Below are 25581 nucleotides of genomic sequence, written 5' to 3'. Positions count from 1 at the left end.
TTCACTTTAGGGCTGCTGCAAATCAGAAATGACTTGAAGACATACAACTACAGCTATGCAAAAAGAGATCCTTGCTGCACTGTATCCCAGACTTTACAGCTCTTCCTCTCTCCCTGCCAGATCCAGCCAACCTAGAGATACTGGCTATGAGTTTTTCACAGGGAGGATGAATTGGTAAAATCTTGTGCAGAAATGGGATTTCAAATTCCAGGTGTTGTCTGCCAGATGTGTTGGCATGAAAGAGAAATAACGCAAAAATCATCCAAATGAAAAGTTTGGAATGTAGCAAAGTAAAAAGGAGCTGGTCTTGACAACTTTGCGTTTGGGTTATTTCCACATCGTTTCTCTTTCATGCAAACGTTGTCTGAAAAACAACCCGCAAATGTGGGTTGTTTTCAGTTTAAATTTAGTTTCTGCATGGGATTCTTCCCTTGTGATAAACTGCTCATGAATAAACTATTCCCAGCTGCACCCAAGGAAGTCATTTTAGTATCCACCCTCCTCATATATATGTGTGTGTGTGTGTGTGTGTGTGTGTGAGTGTATACCCTTGTCCCTCCATATTTGCTAAGGTTTGGGGTACAAGACCCCCATGAATATGAAAAAACTGTAAATAACAAAAGCCCCATGTCTTTACTTCAGAAAACAGCTCTCTAGGTCCTCCAGCGCAACACAGTGACCTTAGAACTGCGTTGGAGGAGCTACAAAGGCCTAGTAGAGTGCTCTCTCTAGGATTCTCTAGGCCCTTCAGTGGAACTTTTGGTTAAAATTGACCATAGAGTTGCATTGGAGGACCTAGAGATTCCTAGAGATGACATTGTAATCAAATCCATGAACAATCAAATCTGCACACACCAAACCCGCAAGTATGAATGAGTGTGTGTATATGTGTGTGTGTGTCGTCCTGTCCAACTTATGGTGACCCTAAGGCGAAGCTCTCATGGGGTTTTCCTGGCCAAATTTGCCCAGAGGACTCGGCTTCCCATGGCCTTCCGGTGGGGCTGAGGGCATGTGACTTCTTGGCCAAGCTCCCTCAGGGGGTTTGGCGCCAGAATCCAAGCCTGGTCTCGAGTCCAGGGTCATCATACAGTCCAACGCTCAAACCAGGCAGGCTCTCTAACAGCAATATCTGCAACAGTGGCTATTGTGTGCTTTCCAGTCCTTCCTGACTTAGGGCGACCTTATCCTGGGGGCTCTTTTGGGCAAGTTTCTTCCGAGGGGGGGGGGGTTGCCACGGCCACCTTCTGAGGCGGGATTTAAAGCCTGGTCTCCAGAGTCTTCGTCCAACGCTCTAACCGCTAGGCAGGCCGGCTCTCTTTAGGCCGTAGACCAGGGTTCAAACCCCACTCTCTCAGCCTCCGACCACAAGGCCAGACTGGCTCCTCCACACCAAAAAAAGAGAAGAAATTAATAAGAAAGGAGGAGGAGGAGGGAAAGGAGGAGGCTGAAGCCATCCCAAGAAGGGGAGAAGAGGAGGGGGGGGGGGGCTGGGAAGAAGAGGCGGAGGGAGGCAGGGAGGGAGGGAGCCTCTACTCGGGGCAATCTGGTAGTAGCCGGCAGAGAGGCCTGTCCCTGGCCCGCAGTCGGTCGGGCCAAGAAGGAGGAAGGGGAGGAGGGGGACTGGAGGCAGTTTGTCAGTCGGGCAGCCTCCAGCCAAGCGGCCGGGCAGGCAGGCAGGGAGTGAGTGAGTGGGGCTGTCCCTCCCCCCTCCCTCCCTCCGCCGGATGATGCCTTGCAGAGGAGGACTGCGGGGCTTGCACTCCTCCTTCTCCTCCTCCCTTCCTCTTTCCACTCGGGGCTTTGCTGCGGAGAAGTGACCCGTCCTGAAAGCCTTGGACTTCGCAACCCGACCGCTGCTTCTCTCGCCTCCTCCTCTTTTGGGGGACACAAAGTGCAGTTTGGACGAATACTCTCTCTCTCTCTCTCTTCCCCCTTGTTGTTGCTGGAGTCTTCCCCCCATTTCTTCCCACTTCCTGAGGAGGAGGAGGAGGCGATTGGGGTCCAGGAGGGTCTCCTTCCTTCCTCCTTCGGAGGTTGTTGGACTCCACAAACTGGCCGCTCCTTCGGCTTTGGCCTTTTCTTTTGGACCCCAGAAAGAGAGCGAGAGAGCGAGAGCCCTCCCCTCCCTCCTCCTCCTGCCCACTCCTTGAGGAGCAGGACTCCGAGAAGAGGGTCTTCTCCTCCTTCTTCGGGTGTGAGCTGTTTGATCTGTGTCTTGTGCGCAGTTCGGGCGCAGACTGCCCCTTGGCTGGCGGGAGACATCCCCCTCTTCCTTCCCCTTCTGGAGCAGCACTTCGGGCTCCGAGGGGCTCTCCTGCCGGCGTTGGGTGTCTTCTTCTAGCCGCTGTCCCCCTTCTGCCGGCGCCCCTCCCGTCTGGGCTCCGGCGGGGATGGGCTTCGCGCTGGACCGCTTCTCGGGGGAGGTGGACCCGGACCTGAAGTGCGGCCTGTGCCAGAAGGTGCTGGAGGACCCGCTGAGCACCCCCTGCGGCCACGTCTTCTGCGCGGGCTGCCTGCTGCCCTGGGTGGTCCAGCGGGGCTCCTGCCCGGCCCAGAGCCCCGGCCCCAGCAGCGGGCCCTGCCGCCGCCGCCTCTCGGCCAAGGAGCTCAACCACGTCCTGCCGCTCAAGAGCCTGATCCTCAAGCTGGACATCAAGTGCGGGCACCGGGAGCGCGGCTGCAGCCAGGCCGTCCAGCTCCAGCACCTGGCCCTCCACGCCCAGAGCTGCCCCTTCGCCCCCGCCCGATGCCCGCACCCGGGATGCCCCCAGCCCGAACTCAACCGCGGCGAGCTGGAGGACCACGTCCGCCTGGCCTGCCCGGCTCGCCCCGCCGGCCTCTGCCAGCAGGGATGCGGCCTGGCCCTCACCCGCCGCGAGCGCGACGCCGGCTCCCACGCCTGCCTGCCGGCCCTGCAGGCCCACAGCGCCGCCCTGCAGGCCCAGCTCCAGGCCCTGGAGAAGGAGCTCAAGCGGGAGGCCGCGCGGGCCGGCAAGCGGGAGAAGGCCCTCCTGGCCCAGCTGGCCTCCCTCCAGCTCGAGCTCCAGGTGACGGCCCTCCGCTACCAGAAGAAGTTCACCCACTACAGCGCCCGCCTCGACGCCCTCGGAAGGAGCCTCCTCCACGCCGCCCACGGCCCCGGCAAGGTCAGCCCCGGGGCCCGGCACCCGCCTGCCTTCCCCCTTCACAGCCCTTCTGTACACTGGCCCTCCCTGCCCCCCCCCCCTTCCTTCCTTCCTTCCTTCCTTCCTTCCCTCCTCACCTTCCTTCCTTCCTTCCTTGCTTCCTCACACTTCACTCTTCTCCTCACATTCTTTCTGTAAAGTTTCCCAGCGTTCATTCGTTCGTTCGTTCATTCATTCCTTCTTTCTTTCCTTCACACACTACTATTTCTTTTACATTGCTTCTGTAAAGTTGTCCTTCCTTCTTTCCTCTCTTTCCCTCACATTCCTCCTTCTCAACTCCCTTCCTTCCTTCTTTCTGGGCTTAATTAGCTGACACATTGTACGCTGCTTAGAGACTGCTTAGTTCAGTATGAGGCAGTACAGAAATGTCAATGCTATTGCTATTGCTATTTCCACTCCTCACATTCCTTCTGTAAAGGTGTCCAGCATCCTTATTCACGTTCCCTCAGTCCCACTCTTTCCACCACATTTTGCTCAGACTCCCTCCCTCCCTCCGCTTCTCCTTACACTCTTTCCCTCACATTCCTTCACCTTTGAGAAGTGACAAGAGCTTTGTGGCATCTTCAAGACAACACTGGTTTCTAGCAGTGTCTGCTTTAAGTGTGACATCATTTGCACTGCAGTTACAGAAATGGACTGAACTGCCATGGCTCCTGAGATTTGTAGATGTCAAATCCCTTGCTAGAGAAAGGGAGTGGACTAGACTTCTCTAGCTGAGGGTTCTAAGCACCACCCCAAACTACAGAGTCCTGTAGGATTCTGTTGGGTGGGGCCTGGCCATGACAGCTCTCTTAGCACTCTCCCTCCCTTTGCATTTACTCACATTCCTTCTGTCAAGTTACTTGCCTTCCTCTCCTTTGGGAAGGCGACGAAGAAGCCTTGTGGCAAGATGACACTGGCTTCGAATGGTCTCTGTGTTAAGCATGGCATCATCTGCACTATAGTTGCAGCAGTGGTTGGACTGGCCATGACTCCTGGGATTTGCAGTTTGGTGAGGGGTTTGGAATCCCTTGCTAGAGAGTGCTTAGTATTGTAGTTTAGGGTGTGGACTAGACCTCTCTAGCTGAGGATTCTAAACACTGCCTCAAAGTACAAATCTCTGTACAGATTTTATAGGATGGGGCCAGGACTTCTAGTATCATGCCCTAAAACAGTAGATTAAGAGTGCCAGGCATTGGTTGAGGTGGCATTTAGTGTGATGTCTCAATAAGGCTACAAATCTTAAGCACAGTTTTCCTAGGAATGATTTCCCCTCGCCACCAAACCTCCTCCACAATGGAGCTTCATTCTTAGCAAATATGTCTAGGATTGTGTTGTACAGTTGCTTGCATTCATGATGGGACAGGACAAGACTATGTTGAGCATGTCTATGCAAAAGTGATGGGAGCATAGCATGATGCTCCTGCCACTATCGTGCAACTGCATGAAGATTATCAGACAGTGTCCTGCAAATAAATTCTATTACCTCTTTTCATTCACAGGACTTTCTCATGAATGAAAAGTGGCACTAGAATTACCATATTACCACACTACACTCTTACAGTGCTGCTATTCCACTTTTACTCCTCTGGCTGCCTCCTGCTGCATTCTGGGGCTTGTAGTTCAGTGAGGCCTAAGAGCTCTCTGACTGAGCATTCTAAATGCCTCTCCCTAAACTGCAAATCCCAGAATGCAACAGGAGGCAGCCAGAGCAGTTAAAGTGGAATAGTAGCACTATAAGAGTGTAGTGCGGTAATCTAGTTATTTTTATTTGTGGAATAATCTTGCAATTATGGCGACATCATGCGACATCATCTAATAATCTTCACGCAATGGCGTGATAGTGAAGGGAGCATCCCAATATGCTCCCATCACTTTTGGCCATGTGAAAATCTTCTGATTGCCGGTTAATAAGGCCATCCCTCTGGGATTTAGCTTTGTGGGATATCAGTGTGTCTCTGTGTTTTGTCTTTTTGAAGACTGGGTTGTGTTTGCTCCACTGTGTTTGCTGTCATTGCTTCTTTCAATCTCACCGTCCTTTCATCTCAGCTCCTTCAAAGTACAGTGGACTCTTGTTATATGCTGGGGTTTGGTTCCAAGATCCCTCGTGGATAAAAATATCCGTGGAGGCTCATGTCCCATTAACTATCATGACATAGCAAAATGGTTGTCCCTTATAAAAAATGGGAAATCAAGGTTTGATATTTGAGATTTATACTTTTTTTGAACATTTCAAACCGTGGATGTTTGAATCCATGTATCAAAAAATCAGTGTATAAGAAGGGCTGACTGTAATTTCATAAACATAAGGCTGCAGAATGTCTTTGCCCCTTTCCTGCACCTCCCATATTCAATTCCTACAGGACAAACTTTTTTCTGGAGTTTGGACTTCTCAGAATGCGTCATGCCTTCACTTTTAGGCAGAGCCAGAGGTTTGACACAGATGTTTTGTTGAGAGGAAATAGCCTTTTTAAAGGGGGCAGGCAGCCCACATCCAAGTGCTACACTTCAGGCATGCCGTAGTGACATTGTGTAGGTTTGGATGTGTCCATGCTTTATGGGAGAGACAGAATCAAAAGTTAGAATGAGGAGATGGGACTGGGTGTTGTTTATGGTATTTCCCTCTTCTTTTCCTTATTAGTAAAAGTTTGGGAGCATACACATCCCCCCTCTTTCCTTTGAAAGCTGTTTTCTCTCCCCTCATCTCCCCCTGTTCTTTCCCTTTGCTTACAGACATGTCTGTCAGCTGGAGCTTCAGCCAGCTGGAGGGCTCAGCATGAAGGGCAAATATTTACAGCTAATCTCCTCACCACTAAGTTAGGAGAAATAGGACCTGCCTTGGAAAGGAGGGATGCAAGAGAAAGGAAGGAGAGAGTGTAAGCCAAACAAAAGAGGTCTGGAACAGAGTTCCCATGCCCAGTGGCACTGTACATTTCAAAACAACAGTGAAATGCTTCTCATAACTGCAACAGGCTTGCCCCATGGATAGACTATTGAGGGATTCTCTCTGAGGGTTATGCAGTGCAATACTTGTTATGCTCTTCATTATTTCCCTCTTTAACACAGACATTTAATTTTCCCCTAGGAGGTTTGTTAATACAAATCTTACCCTTTCTCCTCCATCACTGCTGGGTTTGATGGGTTCAGTGTCTAGTGCAGCTTGCATGCCTAAGTCACAGTTGTTGTTATTGTGTGCATTCAAGTTGTTTCCGATTTATGGAGATCCTAAGGCAAACTAACCCTATTATGGGGTTTTCTTGGCAAGTTTCTTCAGAGGAGGTTTCCCATTGCCATTCTCTGAGGCTGGGAGAATGTGGTTTTCCCAAAGTCACCCAGTGGGTTTCCATGGTCAAGCCAGGATTTGAACCCTGGTCTCCAGATTTGTAGTTCAACGCTCAAAGTGTGTCACTACTGGCTTTCTATTACAGAGAGGAAAATCATGTATAAATCTCAAAAAGTTGATTATGGGCCAGTACACACCGCCAGGAAGCAGCATCCTGGTGGCGATAGTAAGGCTCGGGACCATACACCAACTGCATGCTTCGGAGCCTATGATGTGTGGGCACCACCATGATTGCATGGTCCTACCCACATGGGGCACACGTCCATGATGTGAGGGAGCCTGAGTGCTAAACTGCTCTGAGTGGAAGAAGCATCATAGGGCTGCATCGCAGCCCTTATGACAGCACAAAAAAGGAGCCGCCTAGAGCAGCTCCTTTTAGACAGCGCATCTGTGCTGCAGCATGTGGATCCTGCAGCACAGATGTGGGGCAAAGATGGGCGGCACGGAGCTGTCCATCTGTACTGCCCCTATGTTACCCTTTTTTTCCTGATTCTTTTCATTATGATTTTGGTAGGTTAAGTTAGAGGCTGTGCAGACCTTCCCTAAGGGGTGCTGCCTGCAGCTGCACCGGATAGGAGCTTCAGCAACTGCATGCCGGGCCCCGATCTGGTCTTTCCAGGGTGCAAAAGGTGCTTTAATGCGCTTCTTTGGCACTGTTTCATATGGATGCAGAGCCAGAAGAGCGCCACCATGCTACATGCTTTGTGGAGTGGCACGTGGCATCATACTGCTCCGGGGCGGAGTTGGGGTATGTGTCATGTGGATGCCACACCCTGGCTCCACCCCCAGGTCATCCTTTATGACCAGTGTGCATAACCCCTTAGTTTGGCTTAAATATGATGTTGCACTTTTCCATTTGTGAAGCAACTGGATTTCCCAGTATAATGTTTATAATGTAATAACTGTAAAGACGGAGTTTTTTTAAGGTGCAAAAATGTCCAAGTCACAATTTCTTTTCCAGTCTTCCTTTACCTACACCCCTAAAAAAGAACTTTGATATCCCACAGCTGTGATTTTGAAGACATAAGCAAACTGAGATATTGAATGACAGAAGTCAGCTGCTAATAGGCAAGATCACTGACTAAAGGGTCTCTAACATTTCATCTTGCAAAATATGATTATTCAGATTTGTTGTGTGCCTTCAAGTCATTTCTGACTTATGGTGACTCTAAGGCCCAGCTTCTGCCAACCTAGCAGTTTGAAAGCATGGAAATACAAGTAGATAAAAAGGTACCACTTCCCAGTGGGAAGGTCACAACATTCAGTGGAGTCATGTTGGCCAAATGATTGCCAGAGCAGTCCTCGGACAACGCTGTCTCTTTGGCTTAGAAATGGAGATGAGCACCACCCCCTACAGTCTGTTACAACTGGACATTCATGTCAAAGGACTACCTTTACCTTTAAGGCAACCCTATCACGGGCTTCTTTCTTTAAAGGGGGTTTGCCATTGCCATCCTCTGAGGATGAGAGAGTGTGACTTGCCCAAGATCACCCAGTGCGTTTACATGACTCAGTTGGGATTTGAACCCTGCTCTCCAGAGTCATAGCCCAATACTCAGACCACTACACCATGCTGGTGTTTTGCAAAATATGGGTATTCAGTAACATTATGGTAGTTCTGGAGTGGGTTAAATGTGCTAGGAGGTCCAGAGGATCAGCTGTTCCAGGTGCACAGAACATATATACCTACAAGTGGTATTGGTTAAGCTTTTCCCACAGTATCTGTAGACCTGTTCACAAAGACCAACCAATAAGTGGTGCTGTATCTTGGAAAAGTTACTCTTTTGGAGTTGCAGTTTGCAAATTCCCTCAACCTGAATACCACTAACCATACTAACTGGCAGATTCTGGGAGTTTTAGTCCAAAAGTTACATTTTTGGGCTTCAAAAGAACATAGGGATAGCAAAGCTAAGTGAGATAAGGTCTATGCATCATCCCAATGCCATGCTTCCCAGAGTGTCCAGACAGATGTTCCCAGGAAGCCAAGCAAGGCCCAAAAGCCATTGCCTTCTCCTATCATTGCTGACCAATAAGTGTCATTCAATTGTTCTTGCATTGAAGAGGTCAGGATGAGGAGTGTGATGAGTATTCCAGAAGTTTTGCATGCAAATGTTTGCAAGCAGGACAGAAGTGGCCATGAACTTACTTGGTCCTCCTGTGAGCTGTCTCCGGCTTTATGTAGCCCATGAACCAGAAATTAGCTTTTGACATAACATAAGAGATGGTAGGGATGCCACTAACAATACAAGGGTCCCCATCCACAGTCCCTCACTGCTGGGAATGTTAGGATTTGTTGTTGTTGTGTACCTTCACATCCTGTCTGACTTATAGTGGTGTGGGGTTTTCTTGGCAAGATTTGTTCAGAAAGGTTTGCCTTCCCCTGAGGCTGAGAGCATGTGACTTGCCCAAGGTCATAATTTCCATTAAAACCCTGGAAGTGTCATATGACAGCATGCCCCCCGTTTTCCAGTCTCAGAGGTAATATTTGGTCTTAGAGGCAGGTATAATAGAGGTAACAGAGGTGAGCACATGGGGGTACCTTCCAAATGGCAATATAATTTATTTATTTATTTATTATGTCACCTTTCTCCCTGGAGGGACTAAAGGCTGCTCATAGATTTATTTTATTTAAGATTTATTAAGATTGTTTTCATGTGCAAGAATGGAAAATATCAAAAGTTTCTCTCCCAAGTTTCTCTTATAAGAATTTTTGCACATTTCAGATATTTTTAGATCAATTTCATTAAGCCTTTTTTTTTTTACAATAAACTTTGGCTTTCCAATAAAATTTGTTGTTGTTGTTCAAAATGTACAATATGTCCTGTAAAACAAACAAACAACCTTTTGACATTTTCATCCTAAAGTCCCACAAAGTGAAAAATTCTTCAGTGGCTGACAGTTTTTGGATGCGATATAGAGCCATCCTTTTGTCTCAAGGATGAGAAAAATGGTATACACTTTTTACATCCTGGCTTCAGAAAACTTTATGAACATGTGATGCGTTAATCAAATGACCTTTTTCAGGACAAGCCATGGGATACCCCTTAGTGGAGCTGGAGCCTATCATCCTGAGCAGATTGCTTCTCTATACTTTGGTTGTCACAAGCTTTAGATGATGATGATGATGATGAAGAAGAAGAAGAAGAAGAAGAAGAATTTATATCCCGCCTCTTTCCCAATAATGAGATTCAACGTGACATACAACTTATTAAAAACCATTTAATTATTCTAAATAAATAATGTATACATGTATACATTTACAAACATTAAAACTAGTTGTAAAGTTAGAAACCATTAAAATTTGTTAAAAGAAATGATTTTTTGTTTAAAAAAATAGCAAAATTGCACAGTAGACAATAAACGTTCATCATAAATAATTTCTAAAAGCCTGATGGAATAAGAATGTTTTTACTTGTTGGGGAAGAAGATCAAGAAGAGAGCCTGGCATCCCGAGGGACAGAATTCCAGAGTCTGGGAGTAACCACTAAGAATGCCTTCTTCCTTGTATCCACCAAAAGAGCCTGAGCAAGTAGTGGGATAAATGGAAGCGCTTCTCTTGAAGATTTTAGAGTTCTAATGGGCTCATAAAGGGAAACACGGTCCTTCAAATAGCCTGGCCAAATATGGACAGAGGGCTAGAAATTCACAGAGCAAGTCATACGTAATGGTCTTATGGTGAAAGAAAATTCAAGACATAGTGCCACCTCCCAGTTCAATCAAGTAGCAGTTTAAAATCAGCTGTATAGCCCACCTTCAGTTCCAAGCAAGCTACTGGAGATTGTAAGGCCAAATGTATCTCCTAGTTGTTGTAACGCCAAATGTACCTCCTAGTTGCTCATACTCATCATAAGAGAATATGCAGACTGTGGAGGAGGGTGCAGGCCTTGCAGTGATTTGGCAATCCACTTCAAACATTTCATGAGGCCCAAACCATCTGTTGACCTCTTTTTCAAAGTGAATTTTCAACCAAACCTATTGAACATCCATCTGATAACTTTGATAGTAGTACAAGTCATGGTGGTGATCTCATTCAGGCTCCATATTCATTTTCCAGACCCCGGAGCCGGCATTGAAGGAGCTTTCTGGTTCTGAAGTCCTGTGTAGATTTTCTCCACCAATTTTAATCAATAGAATTCCATAGCTAATAGGTGTGCTCTTTGCTCACTTTGCTGGTGCTAATCCCATTCTGTTTGTGATGCTGATGTGTAACCTCACTTCTGCTAATGCCTGGTATACAACCTGAATAGTAGGCTTTCTGTGTAACACTGCCTTGCTGATTTCATTTGTTCCCAGAAAGGATCTGATTCTGAAATGATTATCCTTTTACAACTGAGATACAGAGTTTGATGTCTACATGTTAGTGCCAGTTAGAGTGTGTTGCTGCTTCTTCTGTGTTAGCACAGAGTTCTGAGGTCAGCTTCAGCACTGCTGCTGGAATATCCATAGGTTGTCCATGTCCTATCCATGCTGACACATATGCTTTTCTTTTGTTCTTTTATGCAACATTTTGTGGCTTAGGAACCACAGGAACTGGGTCAAATGTGTCACAGCAAAAATCAAACTCCTTTTCATGGAACATGTTTGTATTGCACTTTCGTTGAGGCATGTGACCACTGTGGATAAACCTGATCCATACTGATGTGCCGGCTTCCCTTGCCTGAGGATTAAGCATTACATTTCATGCCAGGTTATTCCTTCCCAGTTCCCTTCTATGTCTCACTACCTGTGAGAGTGTCAGATGCCCACATCCAACTTCTTTGTTTTTCCTAGGAATTGAGTACTTGACATTTTTGACATCTGATTTTTGAATTCTCAGTTGCTAGGGAAGCAAGATCTATACAGCTCACAGTATGTTTTCATGAGTGCCCAGACACAGTGTGATCTCATTACTGGAATATGTAATGTCTGAATCAACGTTTTTGGTGTGCAGCCGCGGTGTTATTAGATTACTCTACTGGGTGCTTCAGTTTCTTTAAAAAAATCTCCATAGTGCAGTGTGTGCAGCAATGTTTTCATCAGATTTATGGACACAGCTGGTTAACATGGCTGTTTGTTTTCAGCCTGTCCACAAAAAGACTGTTATGCACTTTTCAGAGAAAGGCAGCGTGTAATCTGCAGAAAGCCAAAAGGTGTCATGTCGCCACAAAACTGTGGTGTAGCGCTCAATCAATTACATGTCTTTCACAGCCTTTTGGGCAGCTTTCCAAAGTTAATAGTTTCAGCCAGAAGAAATACAGTCAGAAAATATACATCTTTGTGCAGTGGAAGATTGTAAAGGAAGACCAGCACAAGGATTGTCCTTCTAGGTGGCAGACTTATTTCTATAGATGGGGGGGGGGGGGGGTGTGATGGCTTGCTTCCAATATTTTGATCCCTGGATTATTTAATCAGGCAGCGATGTCAACATAGTTATGTGCAGCAAAGGACAGATGATCTAAGCAAGTAGTTAGCATACACACTAGGCTCAGGGGTCTCCTCCAAAATGTTCTGTGTAGTGTAGCATAAGTGTAGTACATACGTAATGATACATAAAAATAGAAACAACTGGTAAAATTGTTTCTCAAATGCATGTCTATTGGTGATTATGATGATTTGCATATGCGTTGCTGGCTGTCACTAACCAGTAGGTGAAAAACATGTGTGCATTGAGAGAGAATGAGTATGACAAACTATTTCTTCCCTGTGGTCTGCATGACATATGGAAGTAAAAGAAATCAGAAGAAAAGCATAATGTGCTATTCTGCAAAAAAGCTCAGTTTGAAATATTGTAGTCCAGTTCAGAGCACCAATATTAGGATTGGGAGAATTTTGCAGGTACACATCCTCAAATACATATAGCCATGAACCTATCCAGGAGTGGACAGCATGGGGAACGCCAGATGTTTTTGGACTTTGGCTCCCATTAGCCTTAGACAGTGTTATGGTCAATGTTCAGGGATGGTGTGGTTTGTAGCTCAACAAATTTAGAAGAGCCACAGGCTGCCCTTCCTAGCAGCATAGATATTTGTAGCTTCCTCATACATCTGCTTTGTGGACCTTTGTACATTCTACCTCTGCAACTGTGTAGAGATGTGCAGTTTCCAGCAAGAAGTAGTTCCACAGTGTGGGAGCAGCCACCAAGAAAGTATCTCCTGATATTCTTGTCACCATACCTGAGATAGTGGTGAAACAGAGAGACCTCCCTCAAAGATCTTAAGGTTCAGGCAGGTTTAACACAAGGAGACAGTCTGGAACTAAACTGTAAGACTATGAATTGTGTTAGAAACAGACTTGAAGCCAGTGAATCTGTTTCAGCTGTTGAATTCTGTGTTCTCTAAAACAATGCCACGATAAGCTAGTGGAACCGTGTACTTTCAGCACAATAACTCACCATAAGAACCCTGACAAATAGCATGTTGATGCAGCTTGCCCAATTGTTACTGCTTCCAGTGGAGTAACTAAACAAACTATATATCCATGGGTTCTTTATCCATGGATTCAACCATCTATGGTTTGAAAAAATATAAATTCCAAAAAGTGAACCTTAATTTGGCCATTTTATATAAGGGACAATATTTTACTTTGTTGTTGTGTGCCTTCAAGTAATTTCCAACTTAAGGTGATCATTATCATGGGGTTTTCTTGGCAAATTTCTTCAGAGGGGATTTGCCATTATCATCCCCTGGGATTGAGAGAGTGTGACTTGCCCAGGATCAGCCAGTGGACCATTTTACTGTATCCCATTGTATTTAACGGATTTTGGTGTCCACAAATGGTGGGGGAGAGTGTCCAGGAACCAAAACCTGAGCAGTTACCAAGAGCCACCATCTATAGTTTCACTCCATACTTGTTTGATGTGTTTACTTAATATGAATGCTTTCTCTTTTCAATTTCCCCACCCTCTCTCAACGAACCAGCAAAACAACTCTGAAACAAACCCTTGATTCTTCCTCTGGCTTGTTAAGCGAAAAACAAGCCATAGAAGAGAAAGTGCCCATGTTTGGACAACATGATAAATAAACCACTGAGCAAATTTCTGTGGGTTTTTCTAGCCACTTCCATTGCAAGCAGGAGAGTGCACCAGCATGTTGCTCATAATCAATGAGGCTGAGGTTGCATGGTTCCATCAGCTAAATTTGTCAAACAACCTTCACCAACGAAAACTGAGCCTAACATCTGTGAATAAGTATACTAGTCTTTTCTGGTAAGACTGACTGAAAATGAGCTAAGTTACATTATGTCCCCAGAAGTGAAAAGTTGAACACTCCCATATTTGGAATGAAAGTAAAGAGGTAATTCCAAAATCTTCAGCTGGGAAATGATGCAGTTTCTAAAATTATGTTTAAGAGCTTGACTCAGCTGTGATGAGATGGGCATGCCAAAGAGATCAGATTTGTTGCAGAATCAGATGACCTGAGCCTTGTGGGACTAACGAAGAGCTTTGCAATAAAGTATACAGTGGTACCCCGGGATACGAAAGCACCGCCTTACGAAATTTCCGGGATACGAAAAAATCCCATAGGAAAAAACTGTTCCGGGTTATGTTTTTTTTTTTCCGGCTTACGAAAATTTTTTTTGGTGCTTTTCGGCGCTTTTTCGCACGAAACGCGGCTTTCCAGCGCTAGCGCCTATGGCTTTTTCGGGTTACGAAAAAAATCGGGTTACGATAATAATAGTGTGTGATACTTGGCAAAGGGATAAAGTTAATTGAAAATCACCCATATCCTCTAACAGAGGGATAGACAAAGTGTGGCCATATGCAGACCCACAAGTATGTTTTGTGGCCCTCAGCACATCCAGAATTTCCAGCCTGACTTTCTTTTGGCAAAAAAGGAGAGTGAATTGCTGCTCCTGGAACTCTTCAGTTGCAACAATGTACCTTTTAAATATGTTGCAAAGGCTCCCTGTAATGTTTAACTTTAAAAACAACAATAATTTTTGATGACCAGAAGTGGAACTCTGGCCCCTGGGTTTTTTGTTTGTTTGTTTTGTTCTGTTTTTCAGTAGTCAGTGCAGCCCTTGGAGAGTCATGGTACACAAAAGTGCCCCCTAGATGTGCTACAATGGCCCACGCTGCTCTAGAAGAACCTGGTCTAAATATGGTGCCATCATGCCTAGTCCTAGCAACTGAAGAAAGGTCCTCCATCCATCCCAACTGCCACCCATGTAGCCCCCAGAGAGAGAGAGAGAGAGGACCAGATGGGTACAGCTCCACCATACCAAGACAACAACTGAAGAAAGGCCCTTTCTCCATATTCCAGCAGCCATTTCTGTGGCCTAAGAAGGAATAGAAGAAGAGGCAGACAAAGCTCCATTGTTCCTAGGGCCAGTGACTGATGAAAGGCACTCTCCTTTGCCACTGCCACTACTGTGGCTTCTAGAGGGAGAGAGTAGTAGCCAACATAAGCTGAAGTCTAGATCTAATCCTCTCTCCCACTGCCAATCCCTTTTCCTTGTGTGTCCTGTCTTTTTAGATTGTGAGCCTGAGGCCAGGCAAATGTCAAATTAACAATTGTAAACTGCTCATACTGTGAGCTTGGTGCTGTATAAATAAATGGAGAATGAGATGTTTTGAAAATTTGAGTTTCTAGTCCTGCAGAAGAGTTGTTGGAGCAATGTTGAGGGGTGTTGCTTTGTGTCCTGATACTTTAGAGGCACATCTAGCAGGATTATCATGATGGTTCTTGCTGTAGTGTTATTCTGCAAAAATGTAGATAATGGATCAGTTATGGACTTCAGTAAAGAGCTAGCAGAAGTTCTTTAAAATGCTCAGGAAGGCTGATGTGGATAAAAAAAATTAAAAAAATAAAAGTTGCCAAAACTTTTAACCTTTCCTATCAAAACTTTTAAAAAATTAACAAAAGAGAAAAGCTGCTTGGTTGGTATATTGTGGCTCCTGTTCCCCAAGTCCATTTTTTTCCTGCAAAAACATTCAAATTAAAAGCAGTAATGGAAACCTTTTTTCCCCCTTAAGCTTTAATTACAGTTACCATCCTGAGTGCAATTTAGTAATTGTTTCTTAATTGATTTGGTTGTATTCTCTTTCTTTCCCCTTCCATAAAGAAATGGAAAAGAGAGGAGAAGGTTTTGTGACAATGGCATTCTTATGTTTCCAATTCTGAACTTATTAGACCTTAAAAGTGGTCTCTCAAGACTTGAAAGTTTTTGCCTTGAAATATTATCTGACATCTGGGCCTGGGGATTTCCGGGAAAACAGTTTTCACCTTTTCCTCCACTGCTTTCCTTTCAAAAGAGCTGAGCATGCACAAAGACAAGCAGAAAGCAAAACAATGTAGCATCTTAAGGGACTGGATTTTGATGTTATTTTGTGTTGTGTACAAAAGAGAAATTAACCCATCCCTTATGTGGCAGAGAGACTGACTGAAATCAGCAAGTCTTGAATACAATAAGGATTGAGACATAAAATATGTTAGTTCTTTGAGATGCCATTAAATAATACTATTGGGCAAAAATGGCATACATGGCATAGTTTTACACATTAATTGGAATCTTTCAAAAAATTTAATTTATACCTGTTGATTTCGGTTCTGGGCTCTCCCCCCTCAAAATATATAATGAAGCCAATTCAGAAGAACTTTTCTGGGAATTAATATAGTATGATTGACAGGTTCATGTTGGCATGCAAAAAGGAAAAGAAATAAACATCTGCATTGCATTATTAGGCATCCATTTTTATTTATGCCATCCATTGATTATGAAAACTTGATGACTAAAGTAAGTTCTTTACATACCTGAGTGTATTAATAATTTTTTCACTCTTCACAAAGGAAGACCCTTATATATGGTGAAGCTGTCTTAGACCTTGTTTATAAATGTATACTGCCTTGGTCCTGTTACCATGTGGTAACATTTGGATTTCGTAGCGCTGTATCATCATCAACAACTAACATTTCTCTCATGTTGGGATTAGAATGTATAGATTGTGAAGTTTCATAGGGGTCATAGTAGTGCAGTTATCTAGGAGTAGAGTTGCCAGTAGCAAATGCTAAAATGGAAAACAGGGTATGTATGTATCTCTGGGAAGCCAGTATGGTGTGGTGGTTTGACTGTTGGACTAGGAGTCTGGGATCCAAGTCCTCCCTAAGCTCTGGAAACTTTGGCCAAGACACACTCTCTGAGCCTCAGAGGAAGATAACAGCTACACACACACATACACACCCATAAATCTTGCCAAGAAAATCCTGTGATAGGCTTGTCTTAAGAGTCAGTATAAATCAGAAATGATTTGAAGGCACACAACAACAACAAATGTATCTATGGCTGATATTCTAGATCTGTTACTCAGCCACAGAACTACCTTAGTTGTGTGGCTAAGTAGCCTCTCCCACTTGATGCCCTCCCCCATCCAGTCCCCAACCTGCCAGCAACTGCTGCAAGTAGCAGGGGTGCGTTCTCCTGCCAATTGGGCAAGTGTTCCCACCCCTTTCCTCCAGCAATCTCCATTGCAACAGTCAGAAACAGAAGTTCTGTTGCAATTCATCATCATCAAAAATAGCCAACAAATCTAGGGCTCCTCACATGTTGTTTGACTCCAGTTCCCATCATTTCCAGCCAGCCTAACTTGAATGAAAGGCATATAGTTTATTACCAACTAGATTTGAAATGAAATTAAGATGTGGGGGAAGGATAATTCAGTCAGAATTTGTTTTTAAAAAAACCAAACAAGTAATAGAACAGTGGGAAACAGGAATGAAGAAGGCTGTGGAAGTTTACCAAGCTGCACCAGTTGATAAAATCATCTCCATATATACAAGTGTATCTTGTTTTCACATTGTACTACTTTGTGAGTATGATTTCATTTTCAAAGTCAGTAAACTTCCTTTGGAATGGAAATGGAGGGACACAAGACTCAATCAATTGTTGTATTCTCTGATATTATCGGTGGGCAATTAGAAAGTACTAGAAATTTTCAAAGTCCCCCAGGAAATAAAATGCTGCCACTTAATGAATTGGATCAGTGGTTCATCTCACACAGTAATGCCAACCCCGAGTGGAGTGCATCTTGAACTCTGCTCTCCAGATTCTCAAGTAGAAGTTGTTACCAGTCTTGCTACATGATATGCTATTAAGTGGAGATGCAAGAGCTCAGTTTTGAATCCTTGTACATGTAAAGCATGCTTTCTCCTTCTGAGGTATGGCCTCTCCCTTTAAACCATGGGGAGGTATGTCATACCAGCAAATGGCATTCCTATATTTGGGAACAAACAGTGCTGCAGATTATGATGGATTGGTCAGAAGACTCTCATTTTCTGGCCTTGTTATGGTACAGCCTGGGTTCATTTATTTTCATATTTAAATAAATGTTTGCCATTAGGAGTCATTCCAAATATGCATTTTCTGTAGGACCCAGCAGTACTGAAGAGGTTTCTGTCTATACAGGATTACAGAGTGCTTATCAATATTTTGTATACCCAGAGAAAGACGTCATATCTGTAACCAGCATCCCGTCCCCTTCCCATACCTGATTCTTTGAGATGAAACAGATGGACAAAATAAAGCATTTTCCAGGCACCTTGAAGTTGGGGTGTTTAGATAATGCACACAAGTGGCTGGAAAGCAGTTGAAGCCACACTCCAGGACTAAAAACCAGAGCAAAAAGAAACTGGGATAGTTTGACCCAAGGCGGAAAATGTGCATCTTTGCATCTGCATATAAACACCCTGACCCAAGTGCAGGGCTGTGGCAAAGCAAAGAAATGAAAGTACAACAAATTCTAATTGATGTAATTACAATATACACAAACCAGAGAGTCCAGTGGGGCAGCATGGGGTGAAGGAGGTATGTAGAGGGGGCCTCCATGGTTGTGCTTTTCCAATATGTCTCTTGCACACTGATGCCCTGAACTGGTGGATCATTGCACGGGTGACTGTGTGGCTGATAAAGGGGGTGACTGTGCAATGGGATGCCATCTGGGTGGACATGGGAGGTACATGGTCACAGGTGTTGTGTTTGTGCAATGGTGCGCATGTATGGTGGGGATGCAATAAAAAAAATAACCAGCAGCATGACTTTTAATGGACAAAATGGTGGTTCCACACAGCTTTTATAAACATGAGTTGTAAAATAGAGCCTCTGTAAGTGTACTTTTTGGCTGGTGATCTTGTGAATGCTGTGAGTTGGGATACCAATTCCAAACACAACACACTGTTTTGAAGAGTCTCTAGGATTTGATGAAACTAATACCAGAATCATGTGAGTGTGATTGTTTGCACTAGTCCCAGTCTGGAAATTGTCTAATCCGACAAGCTACTGCAGTTGTTGTTAGCTCTCTTTAGGTAGGCATTGAATCACTAGTAGTCCCTGATGGCTTCCATGTTAGTAGGGCAGTGAATCTGATCTTGGTCATGGGTCCCCAAATGGGGGAAGACCTCAATAATCCCTAAATGAGGCTAGGGAGTGGCGAGTGTTTCTTGAAATGATCTGGCAGAAATGGACCACTCCCAAGGTAGGTCAGCCTTCTCTGCAATTATCAGTCATCAGTGTATTAAATGATCAAGCACTAAGGGCCTTTGTGCATTAAAAAAGAAAGATGAGAGGCAGTGAGATAGAAGTGGCTTTATGCTTACCTTCCTGCATGACGTCATAGTACATCTGTTCCCCCTCCAGAGGGTGCTGATCATAAACACATGGCTTTTACCAAATGAATTTTTCAAGCAGGACAAAAGGCATGGCTTTACAATCATCTCCTTTGACAGTAGAGCATGCAGGAAGGTAAGCATAAAACTGCTTCTGTCTTGCTGCCTCTTCTTTTTCTTTTGTAATGTGAAAAGGCCCTAAGAAATATTAAGGCGCGGTACAGACCACCCCAAAGGGGTGGCCTGCACCCACCCCTTTTCGCGGTGAATTGGGGCCAGGGCAGCCTTACTGGCAGCCCTGGGGCCCCAGACTGCCATTTTTCCAGACCAAAGAGAAGCAGCAAAATGCCACTTCTTTTTGGCCTGGAAAAGGGATGTCCTTGCGACTTCTCTTTCTCCTCTGCATTGCTGGCATGGCTGTTTGGTTGCCGTGCCAATGATGCGTGTGCCCAAAAGGAGCTCCATTTCAGAGCTCCTTCCCACGCCTCCACCAGGCCGCCATAAGATGGCCTGAGGTGGTGTGGAGACATCACATGCACACCGCGCTGTTTGGATGCGGTGCGTGTGTGACGTTGTTGTCATGCCTCCTGTGTAGATGGTGCCGCATAACTATGGTGCCGTCCACACATACTAGAGTGCGGTTGGTATGGGCTCCCTAACCCTAGAATCAGCGTGAGAACACAGCTTTATGGCAGTCTGTATCATGCCTAAGACAGCTATTATTATTCAGCCTGCCCAGGAATAATAAAGGCTGCCTGTGCACTCTCACATGAGAGTAAACTACACTGATTACATTAGGAGCACTTCTAGGTAAAATTGTGCTTTTAGACTACTTAAAAATAAGTATGTTCCAGGAATAAGGGATGAAGAAAAGACTTTGCTTTGCTCTAACAAGTACATGCAAATGGGTAAAATTAATAATAACCTCCATGAAAATTTTGACCCTCCCAAATTTGGTGAACTCTATCTACAGTATATGTTTTGTACCTTGGATGGCTCCTTTCAAGTTCACGCTGAAAGCCAGAATGGATTCACTGCCTTACTGAGATGGGGACTACTAGATGCCATCGATTTCCACCATTGGTGCCTGTTTTTTTTTTTTTGTCTTCTCGAAAAGCTTTCTTTGTCCTCATCCCTACAAAATTACTACACCTTACATGTGATGTGGAATTGTTTCTTCCAGACACACCAAGAAAGTTTAGCGAGCCATGTTGGTGAATCAAGGACCCATCTTTACTGAAAGAAAGAAATGGATTTCTGTCTCCAACTCTGACACACCAAAATTTGAATCAAATGGGAATCCTGAGCCATGACGTTGTATACTCTAATATAGTTTGTCAAGGTTGCCAACTTACTACTGTAAAGCACATTTGCTGGGAAAATTTAATCAAAGTGACAAATTTGAAAGAAGTTTTGACTATATGCTAGGTGTCAGTTGGTTATGTACAACCTCCTTTAAGGCAAACAACCATTCCCCAGTCTTTGCTAAGTAATCCATTCACCAGTCCTTTGGCATCATAGGCAATGAGATATGTCATGTAACATTTACAGTATCATCTTGTTCTTCTGGATGACATTACCTAGGACCAAGACACACAATTTAAAAAGGATACAAGCATTTTCCTGGGTTAGCCCATGCAAAGCCATATTAGTTCCCCCTTCTATACATGTGCTATAAATAGCAATTTAAAAAGCATACTCTAAGGAAACATATGCTGATGAAGTTGTTCCAGCTTTGTGAATGTCTGTGGAATAACATGTTGTATTCACTGCATTACTACTCCGTTACACCAAGGCAAGCTATTCTATTTATTTCTATTACCCAAGCAGAGAATTTTGTGTCCCTAGTGCCCCAGTATTTCCTTTAACAGTTTACTTACAACAAATACTAATAGGCATATAGCTTATCTTCTTTTGGCAATGGCTCTTGCAAAATCAACAGTTTTCATTCCAACCAAACAACTCCTGTCATGTCTTGGAGTAGGAAGAATTGCAGAATTTTTTCTTTAAAGATAGCAACAGCTTTACTTTAAATTTTTCTGATTTGGTAGACCTTGAAATATGTGCTCAGGACCTTTTGGTAGAGTGAGCCCAACTAAATGTGATTGTTAAAATATTTTTGTGAAGTAAAGTTTGTGAATATTCATAGGGTTGAATTAACTTTCCCTGCTTTTTGTAGGGTGAAGAGACTAAACCGCTGACTCTTGTTCTTCATCGGGATTCTGGGTCTCTTGGATTTAATATAATTGGTGGCCGGCCATGTATGGTATGTTAATCACTGAAGTGTATTTCTCTTCCTTATTGGTACTCTACCTGGGACTGACAGTTGGATTTAGTCCAGAAGGGAGAATTGTATGGCCCTCCAGATGTTTTGAACGGCAGCGCTGAGCATTCCTCACTTTTGGCTGTGCTGGCTAAAGCTGGTGCGAGCTGCAGCCCAACAGAGTATGGATTTCTGCAGAATTAGCACCTCTGGTTTAGTCCACTATTATCTTATATTTCTGATAGTATAGCTTCTTTAAGGCTTAAATTATTAAGCCAAATGCCTCAAAAGTTGAAGCTTGTAACTCACTGCACTTAGTGATGCTTTATATTTTCAAGGTCTGGAAAATTATTTCACATTCCTAAGCAGTACCATGCAATAGTTATTCATATATTTATTAAGATAATATATACCCCACCCTTCTATTGTAATGGCAATATTCAGGCATGCTTGTAAAAATACAGAAAGTTTAGAAGACATAATCAAATTCGTTAAATTCCAGGTCTGCAAAAGGATATAAAATGTAAATAATCAGAGGCAATGGAAATATATTTTGTGTTTAAAGGCATCTGCATGACTAGATACCAAGAATGTTTCTGTTCTCCCCTTAACAAGCCTCTAGATATGGCGAGGCTTTGTTTAAAACATGATTTTAACTGAAGTTTTGCTTGGGCCTCCTGAGTGTTATAAGAAACAAAATACTTCATACTGATTTATTCTTGTCATGCTATCCAAGCAAAATCAGATCCTCCTGCTGCCTGGGTAGTACATGAAAGAAGATAGGTTAGTTTTCTTTTATAAAGTTTTTTTCCCCAGTTTGATAAACTTGTTGATCAATGCATTTAAATTAAAAAAAATTCTTGTAACTAACAGCGTTTTAATGAAACTTCTGGTTAATCTCTGGGCTGGTGTTAAAAAGTCCCTAAATATATTTGCTCAACAATTAAAAACAGCTCCTTAGCATATCGTATTCACTGGTAGTGTTGCAGATGGTAGTTGGTAGGGAAATCTTTGTAAGAAGTGCAGTCCTGTGTATTTTTACTCAGATGTAAGTTTGGCTTCTGTCAGTGGAGTATGATTGCATTCACAGGTTGTAGCTTGAGTCACAAGTACAGTAGGTATTGATTTTTATTACATGCTCGGCTTCTGAAGTGTTATTATGTTCTCTGTTGTATGGACAAATGAAAGTATGGACTATCCAGTGCATTATTTTGGACATAGGAGATTATCATGCACACCTTATCCCATCTTTTCCCTGACAGGATACACATGTTTAACTGTCAAAGACGGGTCTTACTGCATTCTCTTGTGGCCGGGTATATGTAGACCAGGCTTATCCCACAGCTTTTCAAGGATGGTATTTTCCATATGGGCTGTATACAGGCTGCATACGCCTGGCCACAGGAGAATGTGGTTAGACTCATCTTTGACAGTTAAATGCGCATGTATCCCATTGGGGAAAAGACACGATAAGGCATGTACGATAATCTCCATAGTTACCAGTTAAGTAAAGCTCTATTTCTATCCCAGATTTTGAAAAACTGAAGTTGTTTCTCTCCTTTCTTAGCATATTTTCTTTTGTTTTACTCGTGATCTTAGAGATGTTGATGCCCACCTCAAACCTCCATGGAGCCTCCTCTGTAAATGACTTCTGAAGCTGTTTGTAGTAACTGCCACTTTTAGTTTTCATTCACTGGCCCAAATCCAATTTCTAATTCCAACTATAGCAAATCTATTGAATGGCAAATCAGCATTTATGTAAATCCAATTGATTTAGTGGGTGTGTTTTAGTTGGAATTAGCAGGTAGATTTATGCTATTCTCATTTCACTCCATTTAATTTCAGTACAACTGAATGCTAAAGCTAGAATTGTCCAAGCCATTGCATTCCCTATTAACGTGTACGAATGCGAGAGCTGGACAGTGAAGAAAGTGGATACAAAGAAAACTGGTGTTGGAGAAGAGAGTCAAGGATACTGTGGACAGCCACATCTCAAAAAGACAAACAAATGTGTCCTTGAGCAATCAAGCCTGAACTCTCCCTGGAAGCTAAGATGACCAAATTGAGACTTTCATACTTTGCTCACATCATGAGAAGACATGACTCATTAGAAAAGACGACAATGCTAGGAAAGGAAGATGGCAGTAGAAACGAACGAAGACTGCATGCCAGATGGCTAGACTCAGGACCTGAGCAGAGAGGTTGAGAATAAGGGGTCTTAGAGTAGTCTCATTCATTGGGTCACCATGAACTGAGGTCAACTCGAAGGCAGTTAACAACAAACAACATTTTTCCATGACCACTATCAGCCAGTTAGGGATCTTGTTCTGGATATAGTGTATATTCTAAGGATAATGCTCTGAGGGCTTTCAGGAGGGGTTTGGAAAAGTAGACTATCCATTTGATAAATAAAAATATATAAAATGTTAGGAGGTTATATAAACAAAAAGGTTTGTTTATAAGCTAAAAGTAGCAGGGCACATGAAGCAAGGGGAATGTTTACCTGTGCTAGAGATGAAGGCAATCTTTCCTGCTTACTTATCTGGAATACCTAAAGCATCTCCTAGAATGGCGTGAAGATAAACACCTTCCTGTCTGTGGCTGCATTTGGTGATTACCCATTGACAGTTGGGTGCATGGCATCACTATGGTGCTAGACAACAGTGTACTTAGGCATCCACATGACATTTAGTATTTAAATTGTGAGCTATGCCACAAATCAGTCTTCTAGAGCAGTGTTTATACTCTTCTTGTTTTCTCTCCTTAAAGGACAATCAAGATGGCCCATCCAGTGAAGGAATTTTTGTCTCTAAAATAGCTGACAGTGGGCCTGCTGCCAAAGAAGGAGGACTGCAGATTCATGACAGGATTATTGAAGTAAGAACACTTGCTCTGATCTCTTCTTAACAGGCAAATTTCCCTTTCTGTTCCTTTGCATTAAGTATAAAGCAAGTCTCCAGTTTGGGAGCGTTGTGACAGGGGTAGCAGAGGCTACAAGACAGGGCAGCTAAAGTATGCTTGACTTGCTCTAGTGCTGACCTTCCTGGCTTTAGGTATAGTTGTTATCTAAATATAGAAATGAGATTATGGAAGGTATGTATTGGTCCTGGCATTTTGAGGAGCTAGCATCTACTTGGTATGCTGCAGTTATTTCTTTCTGAAGCTGTTGGAGACGTGCAAGTTATTTAGTTAAAACCATATGTGAAGGCAAGTATCTGTTGTGAGAACTGAAACTTTATTTAGCTTGGTTTCTAAGGCATTTTTTCAAGAGGACCAAAATGTTTTGAACAGATGATAAAGGACAGAAGCCTCCATTAAGTGAGCCTTACAGCACATCAAGATGAACTTGCTTGAGAAACTCCTTGAAGTTACTGTGCACACTTTTTTGGTCTGGACATCTTCCCATTTTCCTAGTCCTTTGACTGCATTAAAAAGTAGTTCCTGTGGTTGTGTTCCTTTTCTCTAAATGATTTGTCAAGCTCTTCTTTTAAAAAATGTTAAAGAGAAAGTTTGATGTACAGAACAAAAAGCAGTTAACTGTAAATCACATTCCATTGTTGGCGATCTTCAAATTAGAATTTGTTCATTTTCTTTGTTAGAAAAGTGAGAGGGGCTGTTAGTTTTTTAAAGAGATAAATGCTGTTTTTGTTGCCAAAGATAGCATGGAACAGCCAGTTTCGCCAAGACATGGAATTCCTTTGCTCTTATGTTTTGCAAATGAGCAATAAACAGCTGTTAAGGATTTTCTATTGGCAAGGGACAATACATATTGCTATTTTCTGCATGGGTAAAATAAAATTGCATTCACAATTTTTCAAAAATGTAGGAAATAGTAAAGAGAACCATTTGTATTAGAAAGCCTGTATGAAGATGGAAAAGGTGGAGGAGGGGGTGAGAAAAAAGTCTTTTTTAAATAATCATGTCATTTATAGACAGACATTCTGTATTGCAGTTATGGATTTGTAACTTATACATCCATAACTGTTCTGTATTCAAAGATATAGCCATGTTAGTCTGTAGAATCAGTATGTAGAGCAGTGGTTCTCAACCTTCCTAATTCCACGATCCTTTAAGACAGTTCCTCATCTTGTGGTGACCCCCAACCATGAAATTATTTTCATTGCTACATGCAAATATGTGTTTTCCAATAGTCTTAGGTGACCCCCATGAAAGGGTTGTTCGACCCCCAAAGGGGTTCCGACCCACAGGTTGGGAACCACTGATGTAGAGAGATCT

General features: G+C 43.4%; 1 protein-coding gene across 2 annotated transcripts in view; it reads left to right on the top strand.

Moving 5' to 3' along the window:
* Positions 1 to 2260: 2260 nt before the first annotated feature.
* The window catches only part of PDZRN3 (PDZ domain containing ring finger 3), a 269059-nt gene continuing 245738 nt past the window's right edge, over positions 2261 to 25581 (top strand). The window contains exons 1-3 of one of the 2 annotated variants that reach the window (XM_042455156.1): positions 2261 to 3146; positions 21262 to 21348; positions 24115 to 24222. In XM_042455156.1, coding sequence (XP_042311090.1) covers positions 2391 to 3146; positions 21262 to 21348; positions 24115 to 24222 — 951 coding nt within the window. In that variant the 5' untranslated portion in view covers positions 2261 to 2390. The remainder of the gene's footprint in view (positions 3147 to 21261; positions 21349 to 24114; positions 24223 to 25581) is intronic. The other variant, XM_042455157.1, reaches the window with a different exon arrangement.

This window comes from Sceloporus undulatus, chromosome 2 (assembly GCF_019175285.1).
Source record: "Sceloporus undulatus isolate JIND9_A2432 ecotype Alabama chromosome 2, SceUnd_v1.1, whole genome shotgun sequence".
Classification (NCBI taxonomy): Eukaryota; Metazoa; Chordata; class Lepidosauria; order Squamata; family Phrynosomatidae; genus Sceloporus; species Sceloporus undulatus.
This window is presented reverse-complemented; position numbering and strand designations above follow the sequence as displayed.